A 21,972-nucleotide genomic window follows, 5' to 3' on the forward strand; every position below is an offset into this window, starting at 1 on the left:
ACGTGTTGCTTGTCCTATGTTCCTCTGTCTGCATGCTACGTGTTGCGTGTCCTGTGTTCTCTGTCTGCATTCTACGTGTTGCTTGTCCTATGTTTCTCTGTCTACATGCTACGTGTTGCTTGTCCTGTGTCTCTGTCTGCATGCTACGTGTTGCTTGTCCTATGTTTCTCTGTCTGCATGCTACGTGTTGCTTGTCCTATGGTCTCTGTCTGCATGCTACGTGTTGCTTGTCCTATGTTTTCTGTCTGCATGCTACGTGTTGCTTGTCCTATGTTCTCTGTCTGCATGCTACGTGTTGCTTGTCCTATGTTTCTCTGTCTGTATGCTACGTGTTGCTTGTTCTGTTTCTCTGTCTGCATGCTACGTTTTGCTTGTTCTATGTTTCTCTGTCTACATGTTCCGTGTTGCTTGTCCTGTGTCTCTGTCTGCATGCTACGTGTTGCTTGTTCTGTTTTTCTGTCTGCATGTTACATGTTGCTTGTACTAACCTGATATTATACAGGCCGGGTAGAGCCTGTTTTTTCATAACTAGGTTACGGATAGGGCTCAGGTCATTGATCATAACTAGGTTACGGGTAGGGCTCAGGTCATTGATCATAACTAGGTTACGGATAGGGCTCAGGTCATTGATCATAACTAGGTTACGGATATGGCTCAGGTCATTGATCATAACTAGGTTACGGGTAGGGCTCAGGTCATTGATCATAACTAGGTTACGGGTAGGGCTCAGGTCATTGATCATAACTAGGTTACGGATAGGGCTCAGGTCATTGATCATAACTAGGTTACGGATAGGGCTCAGGTCATTGATCATAACTAGGTTACGGATAGGGCTCAGGTCATTGATCATAACTAGGTTACGGGTAGGGCTCAGGTCATTGATCATAACTAGGTTACGGGTAGGGCTCAGGTCATTGATCATAACTAGGTTACGGATAGGGCTCAGGTCATTGATCATAACTAGGTTACGGGTAGGGCTCAAGTCATTGATCATAACTAGGTTACGGGTAGGGCTCAGGTCATTGATCATAACTAGGTCATTGATCATAACTATAGGGCTCAGGTCATTGATCATAACTAGGTTACGGGTAGGGCTCAGGTCATTGATCATAACTAGGTTACGGATAGGGCTCAGGTCATTGATCATAACTAGGTTACGGATAGGGCTCAGGTCATTGATCATAACTAGGTTACGGGTAGGGCTCAGGTCATTGATCATAACTAGGTTACGGGTAGGGCTCAGGTCATTGATCATAACTAGGTTACGGGTAGGGCTCAGGTCATTGATCATAACTAGGTTACGGGTAGGGCTCAGGTCATTGATCATAACTAGGTTACGGATAGGGCTCAGGTCATTGATCATAACTAGGTTACGGGTAGGGCTCAGGTATCGCTGAATTGATCATTAACGTTTTGAAGCTGAGCCATTTGCTTGTTCTCTGTTGTGCAGTACAGTCATGTCTGACTAAGATGTCTGACTAAGATGTCTGACTAAGATCAGACTAAGATCATAACAAGGTGTCAGAAGTCCTTCAACCTCGTCAAATATGAAACAGGTGAGATTATTTCACAGAAAATAGCTGTTCCTTGAGTTGGAGTTCACAATGACGAAAAGTAACTATGCAACTAACTGCTCTCTTATGTCTTTTCACCGAGCAGAGCAGCCCAAGCGGAGCCGTTGCTATGGATACTCACGAGCTGCCATGAGCAGAGTGCATGCAGAGCGATCAGCGTGCAGGAGCCAGTGCTATGGATACTCACGAGGTGCCATGAGCAGAGTGCATGCAGAGCGATCAGTGTGCAGGAGCCAGTGCTATGGATACTCACGAGCTGCCATGAGCAGAGTGCATGCAGAGCAGCCCAAGCGGAGCCGTTGCTATGGATACTCACGAGCTGCCATGAGCAGAGTGCATGCAGAGTGATCAGCGTGTAGGAGCCAGTGAAAGAGAGAGGAGCAGCTAATGGATTTACTAAGGGAGGAAGTTATTTCTGATTTCAGGCAGGTCCGGCCTTTAAATTTGTCAGAAGCAATTGGGCCTGAGTAGGGCCTGAATGTCACAAGCATGGGTAAGGCTCAGGCTTAAAATGTTTGCCAGTGCAGGGCTCTACTCTGAGCTCATCCATCGTCAGCTGAACCAATCACCTGTCAGCGTTTGGTGTTGGGTGGCTGAGAGGAAGGGGGTGGGGGGGTGGGGGGGTTTTCGGTAGCTTATGGCCTGACGTTAGAACAACACACAGTTAATGCAGGAAAACACTGCTGAGAAGCCGGCCACAAGTCGTCCCCAGAACACCACAGAGCTCTGTGGTTCTGTGGTGTGGAGCAAGAGGCATCATGCTTCGAGCAATCTGGGGATAAACTCCCCTCCCATTAGAGATCGGGGCTGTCCTACCCTTAGGCCTAAAAATCTAGGATCAGTTTACTCTCCTCAAATCAATTTTTGGGGAAACATAAAACTGACCTTGGATCTGTGAGCAACTTCATCCCGAGAGACCACATCAAATCAACCATCCATCACAGCAGTCAGGAGTAAGCTTCATTATAAGAGGCAAAATATCAGCGGAGCTCTCGATGTTTGTGGGGCAGATTCACTATCATTGTGCGAATCGACATGATGAAATGCTTGACATTTCAAATGAACGTTTAGGTTTATTGGTTTATTTTCACTGAAGGAAATGTCCAATGTCAGTCAGTGTCAAGGTGGCTTTAGTGTGTTTACTGCATTCAGGACAGTACTGCTGCGGAGTCGTTACAAGGTAAATTTGGTCCTGTGTGGATCAGTTGGTAAGCCCGTGGCGCTAGCAACACCAAGAGGGAACATAGTTAGACAACACCGGCTCCCATCTGTACTGACGCCTGAGCCTATGAGGTACAATCTGTGCTGCGAGGTACGACGGAGCGCAGTTAAATGGCCTCCTCTAGTGCTCGACTGCAGTAACTTCAGCATTCATGTAATTACCTCACTGGTGGTCACCAACCCTGGTTCGGGGGAGCTTCTAGGTGAGCAAGCTTGACACTTTGAAAACTAATGAATTATGACAGTCACTTTGAGTGACAACAGCCTCTTACTTTGTAACAAGGACTCCATTGTCCTAGTCAGTAAGGTATTTCATGTAGAAGGTTTATAGCTCATCTCCATTAGATGTTGCTAAAGCAGCAGCCTCTCTTCCTGGGGTCCACACAAAACATGACATAATAACAGACAAGAACATCTCAAGGAGAGAACAACATCAATTTAAAATAGGAATAATATAACTGGAAAAGTTTCTGTTCTGTTGTTCAAAGAGAAGTAGCAACTTTGAGTGACAACAGCCTCCTACTTTGCTTGTAACAAGGAGTACATTGTCCTAGTCAGCGAAGCATTGTATCTGGTCAAACACATTTTTTTCCCCCAAAAGTTTGCTAAGAGCTGGCAGCAAGCTGATTGGTCGGCTGTTAGAACCAGAAGGACGCTTTACCATTCTCGGTTAGAGGAATGACTAGCTTCCTTCAGGTCTGAGGATAAATACTTTTCTCCAGGGTCGGATTAAAGATATGATAAATTAGAGTGGAGATATAGTCCACTATCATCCTCAGTAGCTTTCCATCGAAGTTGTCAATGCCATGTGGTTTCTGTTTACTGACCGTTTTTCCACCACTCCCACACGGACTTTATACAATTCTAAATGACCATGCTTTTCTTCCATTATTAGGTATTATATGCACGAATATGACGGCTCACCATTTGTTGTTGGCGTTTCATGCCTGAGTTTTCCCACTTTTCTAATGAAATAGTAATTCAAGTAATTGGCAACATTATATGTTTTTGTTGTTGAATGAGCCATCTGAGTCAATGAAAGATTGAGTTGAATTAGTCTTCATGCCCATGTAGCAGTTTAGCTTCCGTCCCTCTTCTCGCCCCTACCTGGGCTCGAACCAGGGACCCTCTGCACACATCAACAACAGCCACCCTCGAAGCATCGTTACCCATCGCGCCATAAAAGTCACGGCCCTTGCAGAACAAAGGGAACAACTACTTCAAGGCCTCTGAGTGAGTGACGTCACCGATTGAAACGCTATTAGCGCGCACCACCGCTAACTTGCTAGCCATTTCACGTCGGTTACACCCATAATTTAATTTAATGCTCCAATGCTTTTTTCCATCATACTTTATATAATTTATCTTAGTTTCATAATAGTTTATTCTTGTCTCAATTTACAGTAAGTTTGCCAATCAGCTGTGCAGCAAGACTTACTAGCCGTTCCTTTTGCTTCATCCTTACAGCTTCAATTCCTCATCAACCCGCAGAGCCTTAAGGAGACAGTTTCATAAATGCATCAAGTGCAGCATGTGGATGCTCCTCATTACATACGGACCAACACATATTTTTTTACATTTTCAACATAAGAATCATTACAAAACCTCTTATACACTATTTTAAGGCCAGTTTTTGGAATCTTGTCTTTTTTGTTGTTGATATAAACCACTAAATTGTGATCACTACATCAGATGGATGTGGATACAACAGAGTTCTGCAGCCGTAGTAAACATTTGATCAATACATGTGGATAATGTTGTTCCTGTACTATTCGTAAACACTCAGGCAGGTCGATTAATATCGTGAAACAGATTACAGATTACAGGCACTGGTTACAGTCAGCAGCTTCCTTTTGAGTGGACAGCTTAATGAAAACCAGTCAATATTCAAGTCCTCAAGAAAGTAGACCTCTGTTCACATCCCATACACTATCAAGCATTTCACACAACCTATCTAGATACGGATTATTAACACTTGGTGGCCTTAATCAACAACCAAAATGAATAGGCTTAAACACTTCAACAGCATTAGATCCTCTCTAAGCATTACAGGAATACCGCTCTGAATATATACAGCAACACCTCCCCCATAGGCATTCCTGTCTCTTCTGTAGATGTTGTATCGTCAAATGAATTATCTAAGTGAGTCTCGGAGATGGCCAATATATGAATGTTATCTGATGTTAGCAAATGATTTATGACCCTTTTTCTAAGGCTACATATATTACTATGGGCTATTCTTTAGCCCCTTCCTGCCTAACGTATCAGAGACATAATATATATATATTTTTTAAATACAAGAAAACAATATTAGTGTCAGTTGGTGTGTGTTTGTGGGCGATGAAGGGGTGGAAGCTACGAACCTGCAGGCTGTAACATTCCAGTGTTAATTCATCTAGGCCACATGTGTCATGTATGTATGTATGTATTCATACGGTCCATATATGTATGCTCTTGTGTTGACAGTCTGTATGTATCAAACCATAAATCCATAAATGTTGTCCCCTACATACTATACTAACAATGTTGCTGTTGTAGCGTAGGTTATACCAGAGTAGTTAACATGTTTTATGAAAACATCACAGAAACATCAACAAGGAAGTCTTCATTTCTTTAATAAAGGCATTATCATCTTTCATATTTTGGTGGTACATAATTCAAGTTTTTGCATACACGGTCCACAAAGGAATCACATATTGAACTGAGCCAACTTCCCCATCAGACATCTCTTAATAATAAAATGTATAGCTTAAATAACAAACACAATTACGGTACAAAAATAGCTGGATTCATCCTGAAACTCACTCGTTATAAAAGTTTTTAAAATAAAATGTAAAAAAAAGTGTTTCATCCTGGTTTCGCAGTAGACCACAGCGTATAAAAGGATACATTCACTGGCACTCTGTTTTCTGCCAGAAGGCACAATAAGGTTTATAGAGGAGAGGCTATTGTGTCAGTCCAGCATCTTTAGCCATTCCATAGAAGATTCCTCTCTTGGATAAAAGTTTTGAAGGAGTGTCAAATTCAGCTACCTGTCCCTTGTCCAACACAAGCACTCTGCAAATAAGAGAAGAAGTAGAATCGTTCATAACTTTGTTAGGTTTCTGTAGAGAATATATGACCTAACAAGATACAAAAACAGCATCTTTGATCAAAAGATGTATGTATGTATGTATGTATGTACACTGAACAAAAAATATAAAAACGCAACATTTAAAGTGTTGGTCCATTGTTTCATGAGCTGAAATGGAAAAAAAATCCCAGAAATGTTCCATATGCACAAAAAGCTTATTTCTCTCAAATGTTGTGTACAAATTTGTTGATATCCCTGTTAGTGAGAATTTCTTCTTTGCCAAGATAATCCATTCACCTGAAAAATGTGGCATATCAAGAAGCTAATTAAACAGCATGATCATTACACAGATGCACCTTGTGCTGGGGATAATAAAAGGCCACTTTAAAATGTGCAGTTTTGTTGCACAACACAATGACACTGACTGCAGGAATGTCCACCAGAGCTGTTGCCAGATAATTGAATGTTAATTTCTCTACCATAAGCCTCCTCCAATGTCGTTTTAGAGAATTTGGCAGTACGTCCAACTGACCTCACAACCGAGAGTATTTCTGTCTGTAATAAAGCCCTTTTGTGGGAAAAAAAAAATCATTCCGATTGGCTAGGCTTGGCTCACAGTTCATATAAGGTAATCAGTCAATTGAAATAAATTAAACTGTATGAACTGTAACACAGTAAAATCTTTGAAATTGTTGCATGTTGCGTTTAGATTTTTTAGTATATGTACGTATATACAGTGCATTCGGAAAGTATTCAGACCCCTTTACTTTTTCCACATTTTGTTACGTTACAGCCTTATTGTAAAGTATTTGTAATGTATTCTAAAATTGTTCAGACCCTTTAATCAGTACTTTGTTGAAGCAACTTTGGCAGAAATTACAGCTTCGAGTCTGCTGAGGCATGATGCTACAACCTTGGCACACCTGTATTTGGGGAGTTTCTCCCATTCTTCTCCGCAGATCCTGTCAAGCTCTGTCAGATTGGATGGGGAGCGTCGCTGCACAGCTATTTTCAGGTCTCCTACCAGAGCTGGGCAACTCAAGAACATTCAGAGACTTGTCCCAAAGCCACTCCTGCGTTGTCTTGGCTGTGTGCTTAGGGTTGTTGTCCTGTTGGAAGGTGAACCTTCGCCCCAGTCTGAGGTCATCTGCTCTCTGTAGCAGGTTATCAAGGATCTCTCTGCACTTTGCCCCGTTCATCTTTCCCTCGATCCTGACTAGTCTTCCAGTCCCTGCCACTGAAAAGCATCCCCACAGCATGATGCTGCCACCACCATGCTTCACCGTAGGGATGGTGACAGGTTTCCTCCAGACGAGACGCTTGACATAAAGGCCAAAGAGTTCAAGCTTGGTTTCATCCGACCAGAGAATCTTGTTTCTCATGGTCAGAGTCTTTAGGTGCCTTTTGCCAAACTCCAAGCGGGCTGTTATGTGCCTTTTACTGAAGAGGGGCTTCTGTCTGGCCACTCTACCAAAAATGCCTGATTGGTGGCGTGCTACAGAGATGGTTGTCCTTCCGGAAGGTTCTTCCATCTCCACAGAGGAACTCTGGAGCTTTGATCATCGGGTTCTTGCTCACCTCCCTGGCCAAGGCCCTTCTCCCCCGATTGCTCAGTTTAGCCAGGCGGCCATCTCTAGGAACAGTCTTGGTGGTTCCAAACGTCTTCCTATAAGAATGTTGGAGGCCACTGTGTTCTTGGGGACCTTAAATTCTGCAGATATTTTTTGGTACCCTTCCCCAGATCTGTGCATTGACACAATCCTGTTTACGGAGCTCTACAGACAAATCATTCGACCTCATGTGTGCCTTTCCAAATCATGTCCAATCAATTCAATTTACCACAGACGGACACCAATCAGACGGACACCAAGTTGAGGATGATCAATGGAAACAGGATGCAAACCTTTCTAAACCTGTTTGGGTTATAGTGTGTAGATTGAGGATTTTTGTTGTTGTAACATAACAAAATGTGGATAAAGTCAAGGGGTCTGAATACTTCCTGAATGCACTGTATGTATGTATGTATGTATGTATGTATGTATGTATGTATGTATGTATGTATGTATGTATGTATGTATGTATGTATGTATATATGTATGTATGTATGTATGTATGTATGTATGTCCGTCTGTTTGTGGGTGCTTGTGCAATGCATTGCACATTACCTAGTGTAGTCCATGATGGTGTTGAGTCTGTGAGCTATGGTGAAGACAGTGCAGTCCTCAAACTGTGTCCTGATGGTTGACTGGATGAGGTCGTCGGTCTCTAGGTCGATGGCTGCTGTGGCTTCATCCAGGATCAGGATCCTCGTCTTCCTCAGTAGAGCCCTGGCTAAACACACCAGCTGCCTCTGGCCCACACTGAACACACACACACACACACAAATATATGACATTATTTTCCAGACGAGTAAAATGTGAAAAGGTACAAAAAGCTAAAAAGAAAGATTCAGAGACATCCTTAAGAGAATATCATAATAAAGACATGTTTGTATTCCAAATGTTGTTAAGTTTAAGTTTTAATTCCCACCTGAATCTACAGGTAAAGGCCTTCTACAGGTGTGTCTGAAAACATGCCGTTGTTTAAGTAGTTTGGGATGTTACCTGAGGTTCTCTCCTCCCTCTGAACACTCCAGCTCCAATTTAGCCGGCTGGTTGCTGACAAACTTGTTGAGGTGGGACAGTTCCAGAGCTTTCCACACCTCCCCGTCATTGTACTTCTCAAAGGGGTCCAGGTTCATCCTCAGACTGCCTGAGAACAGCACTGGTTCCTGGGGACGTAGAGAGGGTAGTGGAGGTGGAGGTGAGGAAGGTGTAGGGTGTGTGTGTGAATGTGTATGTGTGTATGTGTGTGTGTACCTGTGGTATGATGGTGAGTTTCGACCTCAGGTCATGCAGCCCTATCTCTGATATCTTGACCCCGTCGATGGTGATCTCTCCCCCTGCCGCCTCCAACAGCCGAAACAGGCACAGTGTCATAGAGGACTTACCGGCCCCAGTACGACCCACGATGCCTATCTGTAACACACGCAGGCCAACATAATGAAACTCTCCGGGAACCTGCACGCTCAGCGAGCATTGTCTCTATTCAAACACTTGTTCCAGATATCTGCGTGCTCGATACACACATCAGCACCTGCTCTGATAAACTAAACAGCATTTTATCTGTGTATAACATGTGATGGCAGGAGTACAGCGTCCCCCTCATTGGGGGTACATTCTGTAACGGTGTGTTAACCATTTACCATGTTCCGAGTGGCAAACGAAAGCAATGTTTTTCACCCCAAAATAAAAATTTTCCAGGTGTTTTCAAGTTTGTTTGTTTGTTTTCAAGTTTTCCAGGTGTCAAGTTTCTCCATTAATCTGTGACTCTATTTGAGGCCTTGTCGCACGGTAGTTAAAACGCATGTTAGTTTAGACTGTGTCTTCGTAGGACTTCCTCCAACAGGGGAACTGTTAATGAGGGTCTCGTTGAAGTCGTTTGATGATATCATTTAACTCTTTCTAAAACACATGTTAGTTAGTTTAGACTGTGCCTTCGTAGGACTTCCTCCAACAGGGGAACTGTTAATGTCTCGTTGAAGTCGTTTGATGATATCATTTAACTCTTTCTAAAACACATGTTTTCCTCACTAATCTACACCATTTAGGCCTGTGGCTCTCACCTTCTCTCCTCCAACGACGCTGAGGGTGAGGTTCTTGAGGACCAGGTCTAGTCCCTCTCTGTACCTCACACTGTAGTCAAGGAACTCTACCTTCCCCTGGGATGGCCAATCAGGGGAAGGCTTCTTGTCTTCCACCTCCCACGGGGCCTTGAAACATACACAAACACAATGATGCGCAACAATACACTTTATATACACTTGCAAATTCTGCCCGCATTTCGCAGAAGGTTGATGAGAACCGTATTTCAGAAAACACAGTATTCTAGAAACTCAACCACGTGATCAGTAAATAGGGGGTTATATTTAGTTAATAATCAAAGTATTCTGAAATGTACAGCGTGCTATATAGCCCAGCCGTCCACATCAAAGGGAATCGCTGTACGGTACATAATATCCAAGTTATACATCTACTTCCACTTGCAGCTAAACAGCCCAAAATAAAAACACACTTATGAAAAACATAAATATATATATATGTATATATATATAAATACTATTTACAGAACTCAGGTGGTCTTAAGTAACAAACAGCGGGCACCAACACAACATTTCCCATGTCACTTTGCCTTGTACGTCTGAGCGATTAGACCATTGGTTGATGTCCATATGTAAATTTCCTACTCTAGTAAGCAGTGCGTGTGTGCGCTCTGTACCTCAATTTTGGTCTCAGAGTACTCCTTGACTCTCTCCACGGCTACGATGTTACTCTCCAGATCTGACGTCATCCTCACCATCCAGTTCAGTGACATGGTCACCTGTTACCGGGACAACACAGTACTGTAGCATGAGTGATGCTTATTGGTGAGAAAACACAAGCAGCGTCATTAAGCTGTCCTACATCATCATACCAGATCGCTTTTAAAACACTGGGTTCTATCTCCAACCTAGTATAGCAGATGGGGATCTGTGAAACTGCTCAGCCTGAAGAGGCCCCGCTTGCACTGCCCTCATAGCTATCTTTTCAGTAGTGCGGCTGGGTAAGACACTTCGGGAAGGCGGTCACGTGTGTTTGCGAGGCAGTGGTCCTTAGTTCGAGCCTCAATATATGAGCCAAATCATGGGGAAAAGATATACTCGCTAAGCAAGCAGCGTGACGTCATTTACCATGTGTATGTGACAAATAAAATTGGATTTGATTTGAAATAAAGATTTGATTTGATTTGAAATAAAGATTTGATTTGATTTGAAATAAAGATTTGATTTGATTTGATTTACACCAGCACAACAGAATCGCAGGTCGATGGGCACCATTTAATGGCAATGTGTATTAGACCGTTAGAAGGACAGTAGATCTATGAATATGTTGTACTGTACCAGTAGAGCGTAGGACACAGAGAGTCCCACCAGTCCAGGGTTGAGATTGTCCTTCCCGATCACAGCAAACAGAGCAGCGAACAGCACGATGCAGTTCCCAATGAACTCTATACGCACCCCTAACCACCTACACACACACACACACACACACACACACACACACACACACACACTTAGAGCAGCACTGACACACAGTATGTCTCTGCACCGTACCTGCTTATGGAACTACATCACCATGCAAACATAGGCCATATTCAGTATTAAGGGCCACGTATTGTGAAGTGGGACACCAACGTCTTACTGTCTGTCATTTGTGACGGAACATGTTAGTCTGTGGAGCTTTCAACATTTAGCACCAGTCGGGGGGGCTCTGCTACAATTCTCAAAAACGGACATATACTGTCCACTAAATGAATCCGTCATTTTGTAAAGAGAATCCTAGGGCCCTTGGATCCTTAGCCAGCCGCTTTCAGATCAGCAGGAGCCAAAAAAATGGGAACGAGGAAAGGAAGTACATTAAGACAATTGGAACGCAGCCACTGTCCTCCAGAGTCCATAGTGAACGTGCAGTAGGAGAGAGATACCACCTACCTGTTGGCCACTATACCAGGGTAGTAACTCTTCTGGTTGTCATCCACCTTCACGTCACTCATTAGAACAAAGGCATCGCGTCTGCCGTAGGCTCTGATGACACTAGAGCCGGTGACGGTCTCAGAGAAATGGGAGTATATGGGAGATCTGGTGACCGACTCCAGACGCTTTAACTGTCGAGACGTGGCCACATAAAATCTCTAAAGCCGTGGGGAAGAGAGACAGACAGCATTATACAGTATATAAACACGCTATAACAGATATCTAAACCCTGGAGTACATGCTATAACACATATCTAAACCCTGGAGTACACGCTATAACACATATCTAAACCCTGGAGTACACGCTATAACACATATCTAAACCCTGGAGTACACGCTATAACACATCTAAACCCTGGAGTACACGCTATAACACATATCTAAACCCTGGAGTACACGCTATAACACATATCTAAACCCTGGAGTACACGCTATAACACATATCTAAACCCTGGAGTACACGCTATAACACATCTAAACCCTGGAGTACACGCTATAACACATCTAAACCCTGGAGTACACGCTATAACACATATCTAAACCCTGGAGTACACGCTATAACACATATCTAAACCCTGGAGTACACGCTATAACAGATATCTAAACCCTGGAGTACACGCTATAACAGATATCTAAACCCTGGAGTACACGCTATAACACATACCTAAACCCTGGAGTACACGCTATAACACATACCTAAACCCTGGAGTACACGCTATAACACATACCTAAACCCTGGAGTACACGCTATAACAGATACCTAAACCCTGGAGTACACGCTATAACACATATCTAAACCCTGGAGTACACGCTATAACACATATCTAAACCCTGGAGTACACGCTATAACACATATCTAAACCCTGGAGTACACGCTATAACACATCTAAACCCTGGAGTACACGCTATAACACATCTAAACCCTGGAGTACACGCTATAACACATACCTAAACCCTGGAGTACACGCTATAACACATACCTAAACCCTGGAGTACACGCTATAACAGATACCTAAACCCTGGAGTACACGCTATAACACATATCTAAACCCTGGAGTACACGCTATAACACATATCTAAACCCTGGAGTACACGCTATAACAGATATCTAAACCCTGGAGTACACGCTATAACAGATATCTAAACCCTGGAGTACACGCTATAACACATCTAAACCCTGGAGTACACGCTATAACACATATCATAACCCTGGAGTACACGCTATAACACATATCTAAACCCTGGAGTACACGCTATAACACATATCTAAACCCTGGAGTACACGCTATAACACATATCTAAACCCTGGAGTACACGCTATAACACATCTAAACCCTGGAGTACACGCTATAACACATCTAAACCCTGGAGTACACGCTATAACAGATACCTAAACCCTGGAGTACACGCTATAACACATATCTAAACCCTGGAGTACACGCTATAACACATATCTAAACCCTGGAGTACACGCTATAACACATCTAAACCCTGGAGTACACGCTATAACAGATATCTAAACCCTGGAGTACACGCTATAACACATCTAAACCCTGGAGTACACGCTATAACACATATCTAAACCCTGGAGTACACGCTATAACACATATCTAAACCCTGGAGTACACGCTATAACACATATCTAAACCCTGGAGTACACGCTATAACACATATCTAAACCCTGGAGTACACGCTATAACACATCTAAACCCTGGAGTACACGCTATAACACATCTAAACCCTGGAGTACACGCTATAACAGATATCTAAACCCTGGAGTACACGCTATAACAGATATCTAAACCCTGGAGTAGACGCTATAACACATATCTAAACCCTGGAGTACACGCTATAACACATATCTAAACCCTGGAGTACACGCTATAACAGATATCTAAACCCTGGAGTACACGCTATAACAGTAAGCAACTAGCAAGCACACACTGCAGTATCACACTATGGTAAGGTCAGGGGTCACAACACCTACAGAGTTCATTTGATAGACTTATAGAGTAATAGATTAATTTGATAGTGATCAATATATTTTATGAATATTTAGCTACTGTTTACATAAATTATCATAATGCCAGATGCTCTTTCCACCAGGCCACCAAAATGATTCTAAAAAATAAGTATTATTTAATTTCATTATCAAATCCAATTCTAAAGCATTCAGGACTAAAACACATTTGATTACAAACTAAAAAGCAACACTTCAACATCCATTAGTGCTTAAATGCCATCATAATGTTGTAGTGTACTTTTTTTTTTTTTAAACACAAAGATTAAGATAAAATAATGTTTTAAGATTAAAACTCATTCAAGTAGTACAATTAAAGAAGGTGCCACAAATAACCCACCAATCCCAGTAAGTAATAGTTTAAAAAAACAAAAGACCACGCAGATATAAAGTATGCCAAGACAAAAGACCACGCAGATATAAAGTATGCCAAGACAAAAGACCACGCAGATATAAAGTATGCCAAGACAAAAGACCACGCAGATATAAAGTATGCCGTTACAAAAGACCACGCAGATATAAAGTATGCCAAGACAAAAGACCACGCAGATATAAAGTATGCCGTTACAAAAGACCACGCAGATATAAAGTATGCCAGGACAAAAGACCACGCAGATATAAAGTATGCCAAGACAAAAGACCACGCAGATATAAAGTATGCCAAGACAAAAGACCACGCAGATATAAAGTATGCCAAGACAAAAGACCACGCAGATATAAAGTATGCCAGGACAAAAGACCACGCAGATATAAAGTATGCCGTTACAAAAGACCACGCAGATATAAAGTATGCCGTTACAAAAGACCACGCAGATATAAAGTATGCCGTTACAAAAGACCACGCAGATATAAAGTATGCCGTTACAAAAGACCACGCAGATATAAAGTATGCCGTTACAAAAGACCACGCAGATATAAAGTATGCCGTTACAAAAGACCACGCAGATATAAAGTATGCCAAGACAAAAGACCACGCAGATATAAAGTATGCCATTACAAAAGACCACGCAGATATAAAGTATGCCATTACAAAAGACCACACAGATATAAAGTATGCCAAGACAAAAGACCACGCAGATATAAAGTATGCCAAGACAAAAGACCACGCAGATATAAAGTATGCCAAGACAAAAGACCACGCAGATATAAAGTATGCCAAGACAAAAGACCACGCAGATATAAAGTATGCCAAGACAAAAGACCACGCAGATATAAAGTATGCCATTACAAAAGACCACGCAGATATAAAGTATGCCGTTACAAAAGACCACGCAGATATAAAGTATGCCGTTACAAAAGACCACGCATATATAAAGTATGCCGTTACAAAAGACCACGCATATATAAAGTATGCCAAGACAAAAGACCACGCAGATATAAAGTATGCCAAGACAAAAGACCACGCAGATATAAAGTATGCCGTTACAAAAGACCACGCATATATAAAGTATGCCATTACAAAAGACCACGCAGATATAAAGTATGCCAAGACAAAAGACCACGCAGATATAAAGTATGCCGTTACAAAAGACCACGCAGATATAAAGTATGCCAAGACAAAAGACCACGCAGATATAAAGTATGCCAAGACAAAAGACCACGCAGATATAAAGTATGCCATTACAAAAGACCACGCAGATATAAAGTATGCCAAGACAAAAGACCACGCAGATATAAAGTATGCCAAGACAAAAGACCACGCAGATATAAAGTATGCCAAGACAAAAGACCACGCAGATATAAAGTATGCCAAGACAAAAGACCACGCAGATATAAAGTATGCCAAGACAAAAGACCACGCAGATATAAAGTATGCCTTTTACAAAAGACCACGCAGATATAAAGTATGCCAAGACAAAAGACCACGCAGATATAAAGTATGCCAAGACAAAAGACCACGCAGATATAAAGTATGCCATTACAAAAGACCACGCAGATATAAAGTATGCCAGGACAAAAGACCACGCAGATATAAAGTATGCCAAGACAAAAGACCACGCAGATATAAAGTATGCCATTACAAAAGACCACGCAGATATAAAGTATGCCATTACAAAAGACCACGCAGATATAAAGTATGCCGTTACAAAAGACCACGCATATATAAAGTATGCCGTTACAAAAGACCACGCAGATATAAAGTATGCCGTTACAAAAGACCACGCAGATATAAAGTATGCCAAGACAAAAGACCACGCAGATATAAAGTATGCCATTACAAAAGACCACGCAGATATAAAGTATGCCAAGACAAAAGACCACGCAGATATAAAGTATGCCAAGACAAAAGACCACGCAGATATAAAGTATGCCATTACAAAAGACCACGCAGATATAAAGTATTCCAGGACAAAAGACCACGCAGATATAAAGTATGCCAAGACAAAAGACCACGCAGATATAAAGTATGCCATTACAAAAGACCACGCAGATATAAAGTATGCCATTACAAAAGACCACGCAGATATAAAGTATGCCAAGACAAAAGACCACGCAGATATAAAGTATGCCAGGACAAAAGACCACGCAGATATAAAGTATGCCGTTACAAAAGACCACGCAGATATAAAGTATGCCGTTACAAAAGACCACGCAGATATAAAGTATGCCGTTACAAAAGACCACGCAGATATAAAGTATGCCGTTACAAAAGACCACGCAGATATAAAGTATGCCGTTACAAAAGACCACGCAGATATAAAGTATGCCGTTACAAAAGACCACGCAGATATAAAGTATGCCAAGACAAAAGACCACGCAGATATAAAGTATGCCATTACAAAAGACCACGCAGATATAAAGTATGCCATTACAAAAGACCACGCAGATATAAAGTATGCCAAGACAAAAGACCACGCAGATATAAAGTATGCCAAGACAAAAGACCACGCAGATATAAAGTATGCCAAGACAAAAGACCACGCAGATATAAAGTATGCCAAGACAAAAGACCACGCAGATATAAAGTATGCCAAGACAAAAGACCACGCAGATATAAAGTATGCCATTACAAAAGACCACGCAGATATAAAGTATGCCAAGACAAAAGACCACGCAGATATAAAGTATGCCAGTTACAAAAGACCACGCATATATAAAGTATGCCACAAAAGACCACGCATATATAAAGTATGCCGTTACAAAAGACCACGCAGATATAAAGTATGCCAAGACAAAAGACCACGCAGATATAAAGTATGCCGTTACAAAAGACCACGCATATATAAAGTATGCCGTTACAAAAGACCACGCAGATATAAAGTATGCCAAGACAAAAGACCACGCAGATATAAAGTATGCCAAGACAAAAGACCACGCAGATATAAAGTATGCCAAGACAAAAGACCACGCAGATATAAAGTATGCCAAGACAAAAGACCACGCAGATATAAAGTATGCCAAGACAAAAGACCACGCAGATATAAAGTATGCCAAGACAAAAGACCACGCAGATATAAAGTATGCCAAGACAAAAGACCACGCAGATATAAAGTTTGCCAAGACAAGACCACGCAGATATAAAGTATGCCAAGACAAAAGACCACGCAGATATAAAGTATGCCATTACAAAAGACCACGCAGATATAAAGTATGCCATTACAAAAGACCACGCAGATATAAAGTATGCCAAGACAAAAGACCACGCAGATATAAAGTATGCCGAGACAAAAGACCACGCAGATATAAAGTATGCCAGGACAAAAGACCACGCAGATATAAAGTATGCCAAGACAAAAGACCACGCAGATATAAAGTATGCCATTACAAAAGACCACGCAGATATAAAGTATGCCATTACAAAAGACCACGCATATATAAAGTATGCCGTTACAAAAGACCACGCAGATATAAAGTATGCCGTTACAAAAGACCACGCAGATATAAAGTATGCCAAGACAAAAGACCACGCAGATATAAAGTATGCCATTACAAAAGACCACGCAGATATAAAGTATGCCAAGACAAAAGACCACGCAGATATAAAGTATGCCAAGACAAAAGACCACGCAGATATAAAGTATGCCATTACAAAAGACCACGCAGATATAAAGTATGCCAGGACAAAAGACCACGCAGATATAAAGTATGCCAAGACAAAAGACCACGCAGATATAAAGTATGCCATTACAAAAGACCACGCAGATATAAAGTATGCCATTACAAAAGACCACGCAGATATAAAGTATGCCGTTACAAAAGACCACGCATATATAAAGTATGCCGTTACAAAAGACCACGCAGATATAAAGTATGCCAAGACAAAAGACCACGCAGATATAAAGTATGCCGTTACAAAAGACCACGCAGATATAAAGTATGCCGTTACAAAAGACCACGCAGATATAAAGTATGCCATTACAAAAGACCACGCAGATATAAAGTATGCCAAGACAAAAGACCACGCAGATATAAAGTATGCCATTACAAAAGACCACGCAGATATAAAGTATGCCAAGACAAAAGACCACGCAGATATAAAGTATGCCAGACAAAAGACCACGCAGATATAAAGTATGCCAAGACAAAAGACTACGCAGATATAAAGTATGCCAAGACAAAAGACCACGCAGATATAAAGTATGCCGTTACAAAAGACCACGCAGATATAAAGTATGCCGTTACAAAAGACCACGCAGATATAAAGTATGCCGTTAAAAAAGACCACGCATATATAAAGTATGCCGTTACAAAAGACCACACAGATATAAAGTATGCCAAGACAAAAGACCACGCAGATATAAAGTATGCCAAGACAAAAGACCACGCAGATATAAAGTATGCCAAGACAAAAGACACGCAGATATAAAGTATGCCAAGACAAAAGACCACGCAGATATAAAGTATGCCAAGACAAAAGACCACGCAGATATAAAGTATGCCAAGACAAAAGACCACGCAGATATAAAGTATGCCATTACAAAAGACCACGCAGATATAAAGTATGCCAAGACAAAAGACCACGCAGATATAAAGTATGCCAAGACAAAAGACCACGCAGATATAAAGTATGCCATTACAAAAGACCACGCAGATATAAAGTATGCCAGGACAAAAGACCACGCAGATATAAAGTATGCCAAGACAAAAGACCACGCAGATATAAAGTATGCCATTACAAAAGACCACGCAGATATAAAGTATGCCATTACAAAAGACCACGCAGATATAAAGTATGCCGTTACAAAAAAGACCACGCATATATAAAGTATGCCATTACAAAAGACCACGCAGATATAAAGTATGCCGTTACAAAAGACCACGCAGATATAAAGTATGCCAAGACAAAAGACCACGCAGATATAAAGTATGCCAAGACAAAAGACCACGCAGATATAAAGTATGCCAAAAGACCACGCAGATATAAAGTATGCCATTACAAAAGCCAAGACAAAAGACCACGCAGATATAAAGTATGCCAGGACAAAAGACCACGCAGATATAAAGTATGCCATTACAAAAGACCACGCAGATATAAAAAGTATGCCAGGACAAAAGACCACGCAGATATAAAGTATGCCAAGACAAAAGACCACGCAGATATAAAGTATGCCATTACAAAAGACCACGCAGATATAAAGTATGCCATTACAAAAGACCACGCAGATATAAAGTATGCCGTTACAAAAGACCACGCATATATAAAGTATGCCATTACAAAAGACCACGCAATATAAAAAAGACCATATAAAGTATGCCAAGACAAAAGACCACGCAGATATAAAGTATGCCGTTACAAAAGACCACGCAGATATAAAGTATGCCGTTACAAAAGACCACGCAGAGATAAAGTATGCCGTTACAAAAGACCACGCAGATATAAAGTATGCCAAGACAAAAGACCACGCAGATATAAAGTATGCCAAGACAAAAGACCACGCAGATATAAAGTATACCATTACAAAAGACCACGCAGATATAAAGTATGCCATTACAAAAGACCACGCAGATATAAAGTATGCCGTTACAAAAGACCACGCATATATAAAGTATGCAGTTACAAAAGACCACGCATATATAAAGTATGCCGTTACAAAAGACCACGCAGATATAAAGTATGCCGTTACAAAAGACCACGCAGATATAAAGTATGCCATTACAAAAGACCACGCAGATATAAAGTATGCCGTTACAAAAGACCACGCAGATATAAAGTATGCCGTTACAAAAGACCACGCAGATATAAAGTATGCCGTTACAAAAGACCACGCAGATATAAAGTATGCCATTACAAAAGACCACGCAGATATAAAGTATGCCGTTACAAAAGACCACGCATATATAAAGTATGCCGTTACAAAAGACCACGCAGATAAAGTATGCCAAGACAAAAGACCACGCAGATATAAAGTATGCCAAGACAAAAGACCACGCAGATATAAAGTATGCCAAGACAAAAGACCACGCAGATATAAAGTATGCCAAGACAAAAGACCACGCAGATATAAAGTATGCCATTACAAAAGACCACGCAGATATAAAGTATGCCATTACAAAAGACCACGCAGATATAAAGTATGCCAAGACAAAAGACCACGCAGATATAAAGTATGCCAAGACAAAAGACCACGCAGATATAAAGTATGCCATTACAAAAGACCACGCAGATATAAAGTATGCCAAGACAAAAGACCACGCAGATATAAAGTATGCCAAGACAAAAGACCACGCAGATATAAAGTATGCCAAGACAAAAGACCACGCAGATATAAAGTATGCCAAGACAAAAGACCACGCAGATATAAAGTATGCCAAGACAAAAGACCACGCAGATATAAAGTATGCCAAGACAAAAGACCACGCAGATATAAAGTATGCCAAGACAAAAGACCACGCAGATATAAAGTATGCCAAGACAAAAGACCACGCAGATATAAAGTATGCCAGGACAAAAGACCACGCAGATATAAAGTATGCCAAGACAAAAGACCACGCAGATATAAAGTATGCCATTACAAAAGACCACGCAGATATAAAGTATGCCGTTACAAAAGACCACGCATATATAAAGTATGCAGTTACAAAAGACCACGCATATATAAAGTATGCCGTTACAAAAGACCACGCAGATATAAAGTATGCCGTTACAAAAGACCACGCAGATATAAAGTATGCCGTTACAAAAGACCACGCAGATATAAAGTATGCCGTTACAAAAGACCACGCAGATATAAAGTATGCCGTTACAAAAGACCACGCAGATATAAAGTAAAGACAAAAGACCACGCAGATATAAAGTATGCCGTTACAAAAGACCACGCAGATATAAAGTATGCCTTTTACAAAAGACCACGCAGATATAAAGTATGCCGTTACAAAAGACCACGCATATATAAAGTATGCCGTTACAAAAGACCACGCAGATAAAGTATGCCAAGACAAAAGACCACGCAGATATAAAGTATGCCAAGACAAAAGACCACGCAGATATAAAGTATGCCAAGACAAAAGACCACGCAGATATAAAGTATGCCAAGACAAAAGACCACGCAGATATAAAGTATGCCGTTACAAAAGACCACGCAGATATAAAGTATGCCATTACAAAAGACCACGCAGATATAAAGTATGCCAAGACAAAAGACCACGCAGATATAAAGTATGCCGTTACAAAAGACCACGCAGATAAAGTATGCCAAGACAAAAGACCACGCAGATATAAAGTATGCCAAGACAAAAGACCACGCAGATATAAAGTATGCCAAGACAAAAGACCACGCAGATATAAAGTATGCCAAGACAAAAGACCACGCAGATATAAAGTATGCCATTACAAAAGACCACGCAGATATAAAGTATGCCATTACAAAAGACCACGCAGATATAAAGTATGCCAAGACAAAAGACCACGCAGATATAAAGTATGCCAAGACAAAAGACCACGCAGATATAAAGTATGCCATTACAAAAGACCACGCAGATATAAAGTATGCCAAGACAAAAGACCACGCAGATATAAAGTATGCCAAGACAAAAGACCACGCAGATATAAAGTATGCCAAGACAAAAGACCACGCAGATATAAAGTATGCCAAGACAAAAGACCACGCAGATATAAAGTACGCCGTTACAAAAGACCACGCAGATATAAAGTACGCCGTTACAAAAGACCACGCAGATATAAAGTATGCCGTTACAAAAGACCACGCAGATATAAAGTATGCCGTTACAAAAGACCACGCAGATATAAAGTATGCCGTTACAAAAGACCACGCATATATAAAGTATGCCATTACAAAAGACCACGCAGATATAAAGTATGCCAAGACAAAAGACCACGCAGATATAAAGTATGCCAGGACAAAAGACCACGCAGATATAAAGTATGCCAAGACAAAAGACCACGCAGATATAAAGTATGCCAAGACAAAAGACCACGCAGATATAAAGTATGCCGTTACAAAAGACCACGCAGATATAAAGTATGCCAAGACAAAAGACCACGCAGATATAAAGTATGCCGTTACAAAAGACC

The 21,972-nt window shown here is 41.2% G+C and overlaps 1 protein-coding gene across 2 annotated transcripts in view; it reads right to left on the bottom strand.

Moving 5' to 3' along the window:
* Window positions 1–5,393: 5,393 nt before the first annotated feature.
* The window catches only part of LOC115107162 (ATP-binding cassette sub-family C member 3-like), an 83,936-nt gene continuing 67,357 nt past the window's right edge, over window positions 5,394–21,972 (bottom strand). For both annotated transcript variants that reach the window (XM_065007842.1, XM_065007841.1), the window contains exons 24-31: window positions 11,438–11,637; window positions 10,847–10,973; window positions 10,186–10,287; window positions 9,533–9,679; window positions 8,727–8,885; window positions 8,472–8,638; window positions 8,034–8,228; window positions 5,394–5,852 (exon numbers count right to left, since the gene is read on the bottom strand). In XM_065007842.1, the coding sequence (XP_064863914.1) occupies window positions 5,741–5,852; window positions 8,034–8,228; window positions 8,472–8,638; window positions 8,727–8,885; window positions 9,533–9,679; window positions 10,186–10,287; window positions 10,847–10,973; window positions 11,438–11,637 (1,209 nt within the window). In that variant the 3' untranslated portion in view covers window positions 5,394–5,740. The remainder of the gene's footprint in view (window positions 5,853–8,033; window positions 8,229–8,471; window positions 8,639–8,726; window positions 8,886–9,532; window positions 9,680–10,185; window positions 10,288–10,846; window positions 10,974–11,437; window positions 11,638–21,972) is intronic.

This window comes from Oncorhynchus nerka, linkage group LG23, assembly GCF_034236695.1.
Source record: "Oncorhynchus nerka isolate Pitt River linkage group LG23, Oner_Uvic_2.0, whole genome shotgun sequence".
NCBI lineage: Eukaryota > Metazoa > Chordata > Actinopteri > Salmoniformes > Salmonidae > Oncorhynchus > Oncorhynchus nerka.